General features: G+C 38.0%; 2 protein-coding genes across 6 annotated transcripts in view; both read left to right on the top strand.

Annotated features, from left to right (window-relative positions):
• hipk2 (homeodomain interacting protein kinase 2) overlaps positions 1-6,265 on the top strand; it is a 97,173-nt gene extending 90,908 nt beyond the window's left edge. For both annotated transcript variants that reach the window (XM_079620338.1, XM_079620337.1), the window contains exons 13-15: positions 1,886-2,133; positions 2,961-3,112; positions 3,194-6,265. In XM_079620338.1, coding sequence (XP_079476464.1) covers positions 1,886-2,133; positions 2,961-3,112; positions 3,194-3,652 — 859 coding nt within the window. In that variant the 3' untranslated portion in view covers positions 3,653-6,265. The remainder of the gene's footprint in view (positions 1-1,885; positions 2,134-2,960; positions 3,113-3,193) is intronic.
• A 5,268-nt stretch (positions 6,266-11,533) lies between these two features.
• The window catches only part of LOC307003011 (UPF0606 protein KIAA1549), a 54,566-nt gene continuing 53,975 nt past the window's right edge, over positions 11,534-12,124 (top strand). For all 4 annotated transcript variants that reach the window (XR_013798606.1, XM_079621050.1, XM_079621052.1 and 1 more), the window contains exon 1: positions 11,534-11,727. The gene's annotated coding sequence lies outside the window, so the exon portion shown is untranslated. The remainder of the gene's footprint in view (positions 11,728-12,124) is intronic.

Genomic DNA, 12,124 nt, shown 5'->3' with positions numbered 1-12,124 from the left:
GCTGCTCGCTTTAAAGACGGCTCTGTTACTTGCTCTTACAACAGCAAAAAGGATGAGTGAACTACATGCTTTATCAGTTCACCCTTCATGTATGAAGTTTGCTCCGGGGGGTCAAAGGGTTAATTTTAGAACTAACCCGGCTTTCGTGCCCAAAGTATATAATCACGCGGATTCTATAAGAGCAGTGGACTTGCCAGCCTTTCATCCGCCTCCTTTTTCTTCTCCAGAGGAGGAGAGATTACACTGTTTATGTCCGGTTCGTACACTGTTTATGTATGTACAGAGAACCCGCATATTGCGTAAGAGCAACCAGCTGTTTGTCTCGTGGGCGGACTCTTACAAGGGAAAACCTATCTCCCGTCAACGCCTTTCCCACTGGGTGGTAGAGGCTATCATGTTATGTTACAAGAGCATGAATATAGAGCCCCCTGTAGGACTGCGAGCGCATTCGACTAGGGGGGTGGCTACATCCTGGGCTCTATTTAGAGGCATTTCTATTCAAGAAATTTGCGCGGCAGCCAGCTGGTCCTCTCCGCACACATTTATTCGCTTTTATAGACTGGATGTTACAGAACCTTCTCTGGCCCACTCAGTTCTGGGAGTGTGCAGTCAGGTGGTATAAGGTGGTTTTTAATAAAGGGGGCGTTTTCCTCATAGTCGGTTTATTTACCGTCTGAGACAGTGATTCAGTTACTGGCTACTTATATCCCCTCTTCTTCAGTCTGCTTCGTCAGCATATCGGCAATACGGGAGTTGTCTATATCCCATAGTGAGATACCGAACGAATGTTAGAAAGAGAACGATAGGTTACTGACGTAACCCCGGTTCTCTGATAACATGAAGTGAGGTATCTCACAACATTGCCCTCCTTGCCTTTTCGCACGGAGAAGAGATATGCGGAGAATGACGAAACGGCAGGTACCTGCGGTTTATATACAGGGAGAGGGACTCCCTGATCGCTGCAGCGATTGGTCTGCCATATTTGGCAGACGTGGTGTAATTGGTGCTTCCGCGATCGGTCACGCCCAGAGGCGTTCCCATAGTGAGATACCTCACTTCATGTTATCAGAGAACCGGGGTTACGTCAGTAACCTATCGTTCTGCAATATGACATATTTTTGAGCGAAAGTGGGAAGTGATTTAGGACAGAACTTGATTATATCCTTCAGGATTTCATTGTGTTTTTATTAGGGTATAATATGATTGGTTAAAGGAATAGTTCACTTAAAATGAAAATTCTGTCGTCATTTACTCACCGTCAAGTTGTTCCTGAAACACAAAGGAAGGTATTTTGAAGATTGTCGATAACCAGACAGTCGATGACCCCATTCACTTCCATAGTATTTTTTTTCTATGGAAGTCAATGGGGTCCATCAACTGTCCCCATCAATGGGGTTATCGACATTCTTCAAAATATCTTCCTTTGTGTTCAGCAGAAGAAAGAAATTGATACAGGTTTGAAACAACTTGAGGGTGAGTAAATGATGACAGAATTTAAATTTTTAAGTGAACTATTCCTTTAATATTTTCCTTGGTCATGTCAAATCATTTCAGAGGTGAAGAAAGTTGTTACATTTTGATGAAAGATCATAAAAATGATTTGTTTTCTGTGGAATAACTGATCTGTTATCTTATGAATATGATATAATATGAATAATCTTGCACAATAAGACCAGGGACATTTACTGATCAGGGGAAAAAAAATCTAACTTTTAAATGCCTGTTCAGCTCAGGGAAAATACTAGATAATGCTTTGAAAATGAATTTGGTAGTCTTGGGAGTTGGACAAATATTACATTGTGCATCATTACACAAAACAATGTTTGAATACCTTTACATGCATTTAACATAGTTTTTATTATGAACCTGTTTTGCCTTCTGACAGCACGTCATCTAAACATAGGAAGAATGTCATCAGCTGTGTGACGGTCCATGATTCCCCTGACTCTGACTCCAGCAATACCAGCCCTTACGCTGTGGAGTCCCGGCCTAATGGTCCCAACGCCAACAGCTACGACTCCAAAGTTGCTGTCCTGGACAACTACAGCAACGGGAACCCCCGCACCATCATCATCCCCCCACTGAAGAGCCAGACCAGCGAGAATCTGGGAGAGTGTGATAGACTCTTGCCTGGTGAGACAGGGGAAGGGCTGATAAGACGACAGAGAAAAACGGGCATCTGGCAGGGCCTGAATCAAGCATCAGTTTAAAGTGACAGTTCACTGACAGCCTCTGATGTGCAGTGTTGATTTATTTAGTAGATTTATGTGCCATTTCAAAAGCTATAGATAGTAAAACAATTTATAGATGTACCGTAATTCAAACAACTCAGATCTGTTAACATTGGTCAGAAGAACATTTTATTACAATGCAAGCTCAAATGTGATGAGCACTATTGTTTTGAAACATTACTATGCAGATTTCGGGAATACTTGATTCTAATTGGTCAACCGCAGCATTCTGCAGACAAATATTTTTTTTTATAAGGACCTCTAAACTAAAATTCATTTATTTATTTATTAAGACAATATAACCACTTTTTTTTTAAATCCTTAATTGTTTAAGTTTATTTATTTAACATAAATTCCAACCCAATTCTGTTCCAACAATTTTCCAAATGTATTTATTTTCCCAATATATCAATCAGTATTTCCAATGTTTTTTCCTAAGATATTTATTTTGTATTTATTTCATTTTTGTGTATATTTAACATAATATAATAAATATTTCCAACTGTATTTTTTTTCTTTTTTACATATCAATATTTCCCTAATATTCCTAATTTATTTATTTATTTAAAACATAAAATCCCTATTTCCAACACAAATTTATTCATTTTATATTTATTTATTTCATTCAGTAAGTAGCCTTGTAATAATTGGGATAAGAAGTGCCAACTGTATTGTTGCTAAACATAACATAAGAAGTTAACATACCATTTTTTTTATTCATTCCAACAGACTTGATGAACCACCAGAACTCTGCCTACAAGTTCAAAATCTCCAACGGGGGCTTGTCTGGAAACATCCACTCGTCGGGAGGCGTATCATACCGACAGCAGCGCACGGGGCCACATCCCTTTCAGCAGCAGCAGCCTCTAAATCTCAGCCAGGTATTTCAGTCAAGAATTTCACATCTGGTTTCATAGTTCATATATTTATCCACAAAAGTAATATATTACTGCTTTGTGTAGGCTCAGCAGCACATGGCAATTGAGCGCAACGGAGGTCACCGGCGGCAACAGGCCTACATCACCCCCACTATGGCCACCCAGGCTCAGTATTCCTTCCACAACAGCCCCACCCACACAGCTAACGTTCATCCCCACTTGGCCCCCCCTCATCTGTCCGGGCAACACCTCTACACCTACACTGGCCCCACGGCCCTGGGCTCCACCGGCACGGTGGCCCACCTGGTCGCGTCACAGGGTTCGGCCCGTCACGCGGTCCAGCACGCCAGCTACCCGCCGGGCATCGTCCACCAGGTGCCTGTCAGCATGGGCCACCGCGTGCTGCCCTCGCCCACCCTGCACCATGGCCAGTACCAGGCCCAATTTGCGCACCAGACCTACATCAGCGCTTCTCCTGCCTCCACTGTCTACACTGGATACCCGCTGAGCCCCACCAAGATGAACCAGTACCCTTACCTCTAAAGCTGAAACACTGGAGCCCAGCCAATCGCTGCTTACCATTTCTACCCTTATCCCAACTAGAGACAGAGAGACACGCTGAAGCCTATCGACCCTTAACCCCATCCCCTTGTTCCTTTCATGCTTAAACTTGAAGACAATGAAGATGCCGATGGATAGAGGAAGTGTATTCTCGGAGGGAACGGAAGGGTACTGAGGAGCTTTCTTTTTGATGAGTTTTATTTTGCCTTCTCAAAAGGGCCAGTTAACAATTTATTTTGTGATCTGGAGGTTTTGTTTCTCTTAAAACAGAAGTCGAAGGAGGAGTTCTTGCTTTTGTTAGTTTCTTTGACAACAAGGTCTCATCAGCAGGCCGTTTGGGAGAGACAGAGTTTCGTTCGGCGGAGATTTTGTTGGCTTTCTTGAAATCATTCACCGACTGTTTGAGCCCGAGGTCACGACGTGGATGTTTTGAATTCCTACGAGAATTTTTTTTTGGATGAGGTGAAATACGGATATCTGCTGCTCTTCAAAGAAAAAAAAAACATAACGATGGCCTTGAACTGTCTTAAACATTTCCAAATTACTTGCGGCGAACGGTATTGTGCATACTCCGCCGCGCTCTCCGACAAAAACACCTGGAGGAATCTTCTGGAAATAGGACGACAAAACTTTCTAGTGTATTTATAGACTTTTCTTTGTTTGTGTTCACATTTAGAAAAGAAAACTACGTTTGTCATACCGTAGGACATTAGCTGGGCCCCTCTTTGTAGAATGTAGCAGTCTGCACCCGTTGATTTAATGAAGAACCTTTCTTATACCAATAGATTCTTGTTTTTCCTCTTTCAATGTGATTGCACAAAGTGGTTACAATAACATAGGCATGTTCAACATGGTAGTCGGTCGTGCGTTTGCGTGCATGTGTGCGCTCAGCACATCTGTGCGACGTATTCCTCCACAGTCTTAGGTTTATCATTGTTACCTCGTAGTGCCTTACATATATTACAACAGTTTACTTGGCTGGAAACCCTCTAGAACCAGATGCTAGTCAGAGAGTTGGCTCCTAGGTTGAACATCTTCATCGTTGCGTGTTTTTTGTTTGTTTTTAGTTTTAAGTTCCAGGATTAAGCATTTAGCCCTAAACGTTATTTAAACGCTTCTCGTTTAGCGTGCATGAGATCTTTTACATTTACAGATACTTACCTGGGGTAATGAACCAAAGTTGTCATTTAAAGATAAGTAACTTTTGTTCGGGATAGTGGATATAATTGTATAGCGTATTTACTGTACATACCGTAGCTATGCGTTTTAGTCACCTTGCAATCAATGCGATGTCACTGATTTTAGGCTGTATATGTCATAAAAGGGAGACTAAACGAATATTTCATGGGAAAAGCCAAGTGTCGTTCAATCAGTTGGAGACTGGGCTGCACAGTTTGTTTAAAATTAAATAAAACATACCAGGTTTGAAGAGGTTGTCTGTTTATGGAAGGCTGGACTTGGTTCAGAAACCTGGGAGGGTTTGAGAAGGAGAGTCTTGTCAGGCGTAGGAGAGACTGAGGTGCGTGTGGATTTTGATGGGAATTGTTGGGAGAGGGAGAGGGCAAATTCCACATTTTTAATGAGAATAGCATGTTGGCTTTGAGCACGTTGGTAGATGCCGAAGGAAGCCGTGCAGCAAGATTGCACACAACACTCTGATTTAAGCGTTCGTTTGAGGTTCTACGAAGATCTGTGGTGTTTTTATTCTCACGTACACCTTGGGGTTTCAAACATCCCCATGTTGCATGACATATCTGCAACAACATGCACCGAAAATCAAAATTGGCTGTCTTTTTCACTGTTTGTCTTACCATAGGAATCACTTATGCTACAGGCGTCCTGTCAGTAAAGAGATAATGAAAGTGTAGAAAACTGTGGGACAATGCTTGTCTTTTTGCTGCTTAATTTAAGGTTCAATATGCTAGCCAATCGTTCACATTGTGTCCTAACCATGCGCTCTGTATTAAACCAATTAAAAATAAAATATAAAAATATAGTACTTCATATACCCTACCATTGAAATGTTTGGGGTCAGTGAGATTTTGCTTTTAAAGAAATTCACATTTTTATTCAGCAAAGATGCATTAAATTGACCAGAAGTGACAGTAAAAACATATTAATATAATCATAAGATAATGAAAAAAAAATGGTTTCCATAAATATTTTAAGCAGCAAACCCGTTTTCAACATTTTTAATAGAATAATATGTGGATTTGCTGCATTTAGACTGATTTCTGAAGGATCATGTGACACTGAAGATTGGGTGTAATGATGCTGAAAATTCAGAGGAATAAATTAAATTTTATAATATATTACAATAGAAATTAGTTCTTTAAAAATGTAATAAATGTTCACAATATTTAACTGTATTATTAAGTAAATGCAGCCTTAGTAAGCATTAAAAAAATAAAACATTAAAAACACCTTACCAACCCCAAACTTTTGAAGAGTAGTGCACCCACAAAGAAAAGGAAAACTAAAAGTTTATTTTAAAGTTTTACAAATTAACTTAGTTTTTATAATCACTTATGGAATGGAAGGGAAACAAATTAATAACCAAAATTAAAGAATAAGCATTAAAATCAAATTGAATTCAAATAAATAAAAAGGAAAGAAAAATAACAAAGGTTTTTGTATTTTGCATAGCCTATGTCTGTGATGATGGGCTGGGTAGCCCCGCCCAGAGTGAACTCTCATTGGTCCAAAATTTTCAGACATGTTCTGGTTGGCTGTGGCGGTTATGTGCCTGGTTAGGACACAGTGTTTGTTTTGTTTTTATGTTGTGCATGTCAAATATATCCCCTTTTGCCCTCACGCCACAAAACTTGCATTTGAAGTAGATTTTACTTTGAGATGTTTCTATATTATTGTTTTACTTCCCTAGGTATATTGTTTTCTCATAGAGAGTGTTGCAATAATGTTCGTGGATGTTTATTATTGTTTTATGTTATACGTCAAGCATCATTTGTTTGATTTCTGGTGGTCGATATGTAAATGTGATGTTTAATATTCATATGTGGACCCTCGTCTGGTAGGAAGCATAGACTTTGTCCAAGTGCTCAGCCAAGATCTCACACCAGTTAAGTTGTACCCGAGCCTTCAGTTTGATAGCTTGTCAGATTGATTCATTATGCTGTGTGTTATGACGTAGGATGCCTATAGATGTTTTATTGTGCGTATGTTTGTTTAGGCTTAAGTTGGATGCTCATTCAAGCACACAGTTAAGAAAGGCTCCTTCGATGATACTCCCATTCCATTCCGGAAGGAGCCATTTCTGACTGCACTGATCTGTAGTCTCCAGTCTGTCTCGCCTCACAGGGACCGACCTGTACGACCAAATTGGGACTCCGCTGGCATTTAAGGAGTTTTGGTTTTTCCCACCAAAGAAATTCAGCATGTCATTGATGTGCAGACGTCTCTCTTGCTGTAATGGAGAAGGAAGAGTGAGTTTCACTGACATTTAGAAAAATAAAAACATTAATAAAAAAAAGGTTAGATCAGGTCGGTGACAGAGAGGAACCTGTAAATGGCATTCTAAAAAGCAAAATAGAAAAGACACAAATAATGCACTCTCATGTTCTCTCAGATTTCAGTGCAGTTGTTTAATCCAGTGTTTTGTACCTTTCTCATACGTTTTTTTCAGTGTTAGTTTGGACAAAACTCCCAATTTTGGATCTAATAAGTAGATTTGTGTAAAACATAAGGCCCTTACATTTTTTAGAAAAAAGGAAATGTCAATGCCACACTTTATTTCATTTATTAAAGCTGCGGTGTGTAATTATTTACTCCTGAAGAGTATAAACACTGTGGCGCTTTAAAAATGGCTTCACTTTGACATTGGAACAACCAATGGTGTGAGATGGGGGCGTGGCTATCAGTTAGTCCAACCAATGAAAAATTGGGAGTGTTTCAAATACAATTTTGTTTGGTGCCACTAGTGACACTGAAATTATACACTGCAGCTTTAAATTTCAGCTTTTGTATGCTTTATTATTTTGGTTTTAACTAAATATTTAAGAGATAAATTAGTGCGTCATGTAGTGGCCTATAAATTGAATCAGTACTGCTACTTTAAACAGGTCACTAGTACAAAATGAATGTACAATTTGAGACTAAAATATCTGATAAATATGATGATTACTGTTGGATTGCTCTGGATAGTAATCACTGAAATGCAAGACTCACTAGAATGACTTGATCAAGCATTAATTTAATCAGTAATACAATTTTAATTCTCATGCAGATTTTTTAACTCATAATTGAAATCATAGAAAGCCCTATCCACTCTACAAACGTAAATGGATGAATTATGAACCAGAAGTCATAATGATGTGTTGTTGTTTTTCTTTAAAGATTCAGCCTTTGTCTGAACTGTATACATCAATGAAAATTATGCAACCAAAATGTGCAAGAAGTAAGCATTTACGATTTTGTTTTCCATCTTGTCGAAATACTGCCTTCTCCTTTATTAACTGCACTCGAAGCTTTAAGGAACCATGAATATGTGCTGGATTGGTGATTTTTGCGAAGCCTGGGGTCAAAACCTACAGTAAAAATCCTACGTCCGACGTTACAGGAAGCAATGGATTCAGCGACTATAAGGATTGAAAAACATTCCTGAAATCTCATGCCAGTCAAACCCCTGATAACTGTCCGATGGCATCCAAATCAACTCTTTTAAAGCACATGATCGTGAATTAACTCAAAGCTTGCAGAATTCTTGTTTATTTTCTGTCACTGAAGTGGCCACAGTACTTCCATAATTGTAAAGCTTTTGTTCTGCTCCTTTCCATCGGATTTTTTCCTCTCATCTATGGGCTGAAACAGAAGCACTAGGGGGTTAAATGCACCATTGAACTTGAATGAATGTGCTAAGAGGCCAAATATGACAATACGGCCATCTCCATAATGTTGTTTTAGAACCAAAAAAAAGCTAAACAATAATCATTATGCCCAAGAACACTCATCGCTCAACTTTTTTTGTTCGTTTAATCTACTGCATAGTTCCCGTCAGGAGTATGTATTACAGAGAGACGTTACTACAAGCGTGTAAAGCGTAACCTATATCACAAATAGATAAGAACCACCGGTGAATGCAAGTGAACTTATTTGTACAGAAACGTCACTCATCACACGAGTCGCCACAGTAACCTGTTATGTAGCTGTGATGCACCGTAGCCGTTTGTGCAGCCATCGGAGACGTGAACAATTTTCTACTTGCACAGCAGTGAACATTCACAGTCAAATGTAAAAACTAAATATTTTTCTACAATGTTTCAAGACCTAAGAAAGCATCCGACCCCCGACCCCTGATTTTTGTCGACTGCTGTATGGTTTTCTCAGTAGTGTGTATCACATTAGTTGTTGTCAAAGCTATTGTGTGCTGCAGTATTTCCAGGTATACTTCTTTGTTTATTGTCCTTTTTTTATTATTATTATTATAATTTTGCTTTGTTTATTGGAGATTTGAAGAAGTGTGATGTCTCATTATTTCAATCTGTTAACGTAGCATTATATGTACCCTGTACCTTAGGCTAATATTATTAAGTATGCTATGAGAATGGATATTTTACTGGCTTTATAGAATGTTAAAATGAATATAATAATGACAATAATAAGAATGATTTAACTCCTAAAAATTGAGTACTTGCTACTAAGCGCTTGTGTTACCATTACAAATGTTGTGTGCTTCTCTTAATCATTTTCGTTGTAGAAAAAAAACTGAGTGAATTTTATTAGGCTTCGACAACTAATGATAGCAGTGTAAATTCATGGAGGATTTTTAACAAACCTGGGGGTTATAGAAGAATATAGTTATTTTAATCGTTCTATTTACTAACTGTAGGGTGTGAAGGGGCTCGCGTCGTGGTGAACTATGTTATAGCTTGTTATTCACTGTTACTTTTGATCATTTTTCGGTCTCCAAGGTGAATCGAGTTATTAAAGGAAATTTGTATGCTCACATATGCATATTGTATATGTGTAGAAATGTAATCACACTTTGTCTTGGATTTACATTAAACTGTTAAGTCACGGCATCTGTCTTGTATTTTCATGCTGTCATTGTGAGTTTCTTTCTTGTTTAGTCCAGAGAATAGTTATCTTCTGGTGGCCTCAATCTTTTTTTTTGTACACAGGACAACACATTTACACACACTAACCAGACTAACACCAAAGGCAACCAAAAATCATCTAGGAGACTGGGGCTAGTTTTCACAGCAAGGGACTCTATTTTACTATGATTCTGAGTGAGTGAAAAGTCTAAATACACAAATGTGCATCTTGGTTTTGTATGTGCGTCTGCCATACATACGTTCATCATATTATTCATAGTATTTAAAGGTGAGAACTAATCAATTTCAAATACAATTTCAAGAAAGTACAATATAAAATAATCGACATTATGTATATATATATATATATATATATATATATATATGTGTGTGTATTGTGTGTGTGTGTGAGGGGGGTGGGGGGGGATAGATTGCTTAAATTGTAGTCGGTTACTGATTCCAAATTGCATGCCAAAAATGTTTTTTGTAAGTAATGTATATTACCTATTTTAGGTAGTGTATTCTGACTACTTTTTGACTACTTTTTAGATAACTTTTGACCTAACTCGTTTATCATATTGATTTGAAAATAATCTTGTACCATATTGATATGAAAACACAAAGAGAGAGAGAGAAGATATATTCCATTCTTTGTTATCATCAACATGAAGTGCATTAAGTATGACATTATGTCAGGGTGTCCCAAACTGGGGCTAGTGAGTTTAATGAAAAGCTATTCATTAAATCATAAAAAATTAAATATTTTTTTTTTAAATAGAACAATCAAAATAAAACATTTACTAAAAAAAAATGTTTTACCTGCATGTCATGTGACCATTTACCGACGTCAGAGATTCGTGAACTATATTTTATTATGATTATGATTATTATTGACTTGATATTATTATTGACCTAACTTATTAACTTCAAATCTAAGGGCTTCAAATATATTAGGGCAAAGAGGTTCGGCTAACGAAACATTTGGGGAATCCCTGCACTGCATGCATGTAGGCTACTGTATGAAATTACATAAATGTGTATATTTTAAAGTGTTTTTAAGACAAAAGCCTTCCAAAGACAGCAATACATGGTTAATGACTTATAATTAAAATAATAATTAATGTGTTCATGGGGAGCTGATTAGATTTGCAATGTTGAAAGCTTCTTAAAAGTGAAATGATGGCTGTAAATCCAGTGATCAAATGCTGTGTGGTTCTCAGTTTTCAGTGATAGTCACATGACTAGTGACTGGTCTGTATGTGTAATAATTTCACAAATCTGGAAGACCTTCTGAATGTATATATAAGCAGTAAGCTTTTAGGAATATTTAAAATATAACAAAGAAGTAGAAACAATGAATTATGAATAATTCACTGCCATTGTGAGAATAACATGTAATCAATAGAAAAGTAACTAGTCTGATTATGAGTATTTTAAAATGTAATTATAATCTAATTACTAGTACTTTTAATTTTTGATTAAGTAAAAAGACGCCGTTCCCCTCAGTGACCACTAGGGTGTGCTGTCACATTACCAAACTCGAATACATTCTTGTAGCGAATCGTTTAATCGTGTTCAGAATCTCCTCGGTTGTAAAAAAATAAAACATGTAAAAACTTCCTAAAAAAAAATAATAATCTGGTTCAGGTACAGAATATGCAGCCACACAAGATCCGGTAACAAAGCGCGGTGCAGTTAAAGCACAGACGCCGGCGGAGGTGTCAATCTAACCCGGATTACTGAAGGACGGCGAGGGGAGCCAATGACCGGAGAGCCCGTACAAGAGACTCCAAATCCTGCTGTCAGGGGAGGATTTAGTGCAATCCCGAGCGCAGAGCGGTTGCATCTGAGAAAGTGAGTGATGCTCAAACAGGGTCCAGACACTTATGAAAAGAAAATCACACGTTGTGCCATGCAATCATGGAAAAAAGAAGACTTAATCCTGATCTGAAACTGGATATGGACGCTATCGACTTCAGATCGCTGTAACTCGGCTTTAAAAAGGTAAGGAGTTGCTATGCTGTGCATGTGCTAAAAGTCTTTCTTTGCTTTAAAATAAACGGATATAAATCGGATTTAACCGCAAGATGATATCACTAGACGTATATTTTGCAACTACAAGTTTACTCGAGTTAAATACACCATCAATCAAACATGTAACGTTAACATTATATAGACGATGTTTGCAATCATTTCTTTAAAAAAAGACTCCGTTATGTGGCATACAGCAACACATCCGAAATATTATGTCCTCTTAGTTCCAATAGGTGATCAAGCTAGTTATAATAACACCGTGAAATCCTAAAATTACAAAGTATTTCTCTCATAACCATTACAGAACAGTTACTGCAAATCCCGACTAGAAGCCTATAATCCGCGTGCAACACGCGCGTTTAGCGGG

The sequence above is a fragment of the Phoxinus phoxinus genome (genome assembly GCF_949152265.1).
Source record: "Phoxinus phoxinus genome assembly, chromosome: 8".
Classification (NCBI taxonomy): domain Eukaryota; kingdom Metazoa; phylum Chordata; class Actinopteri; order Cypriniformes; family Leuciscidae; genus Phoxinus; species Phoxinus phoxinus.
The sequence above is the reverse complement of the archived record's forward strand: the minus strand, read 5'-3'. Positions and strand labels throughout refer to the sequence as shown.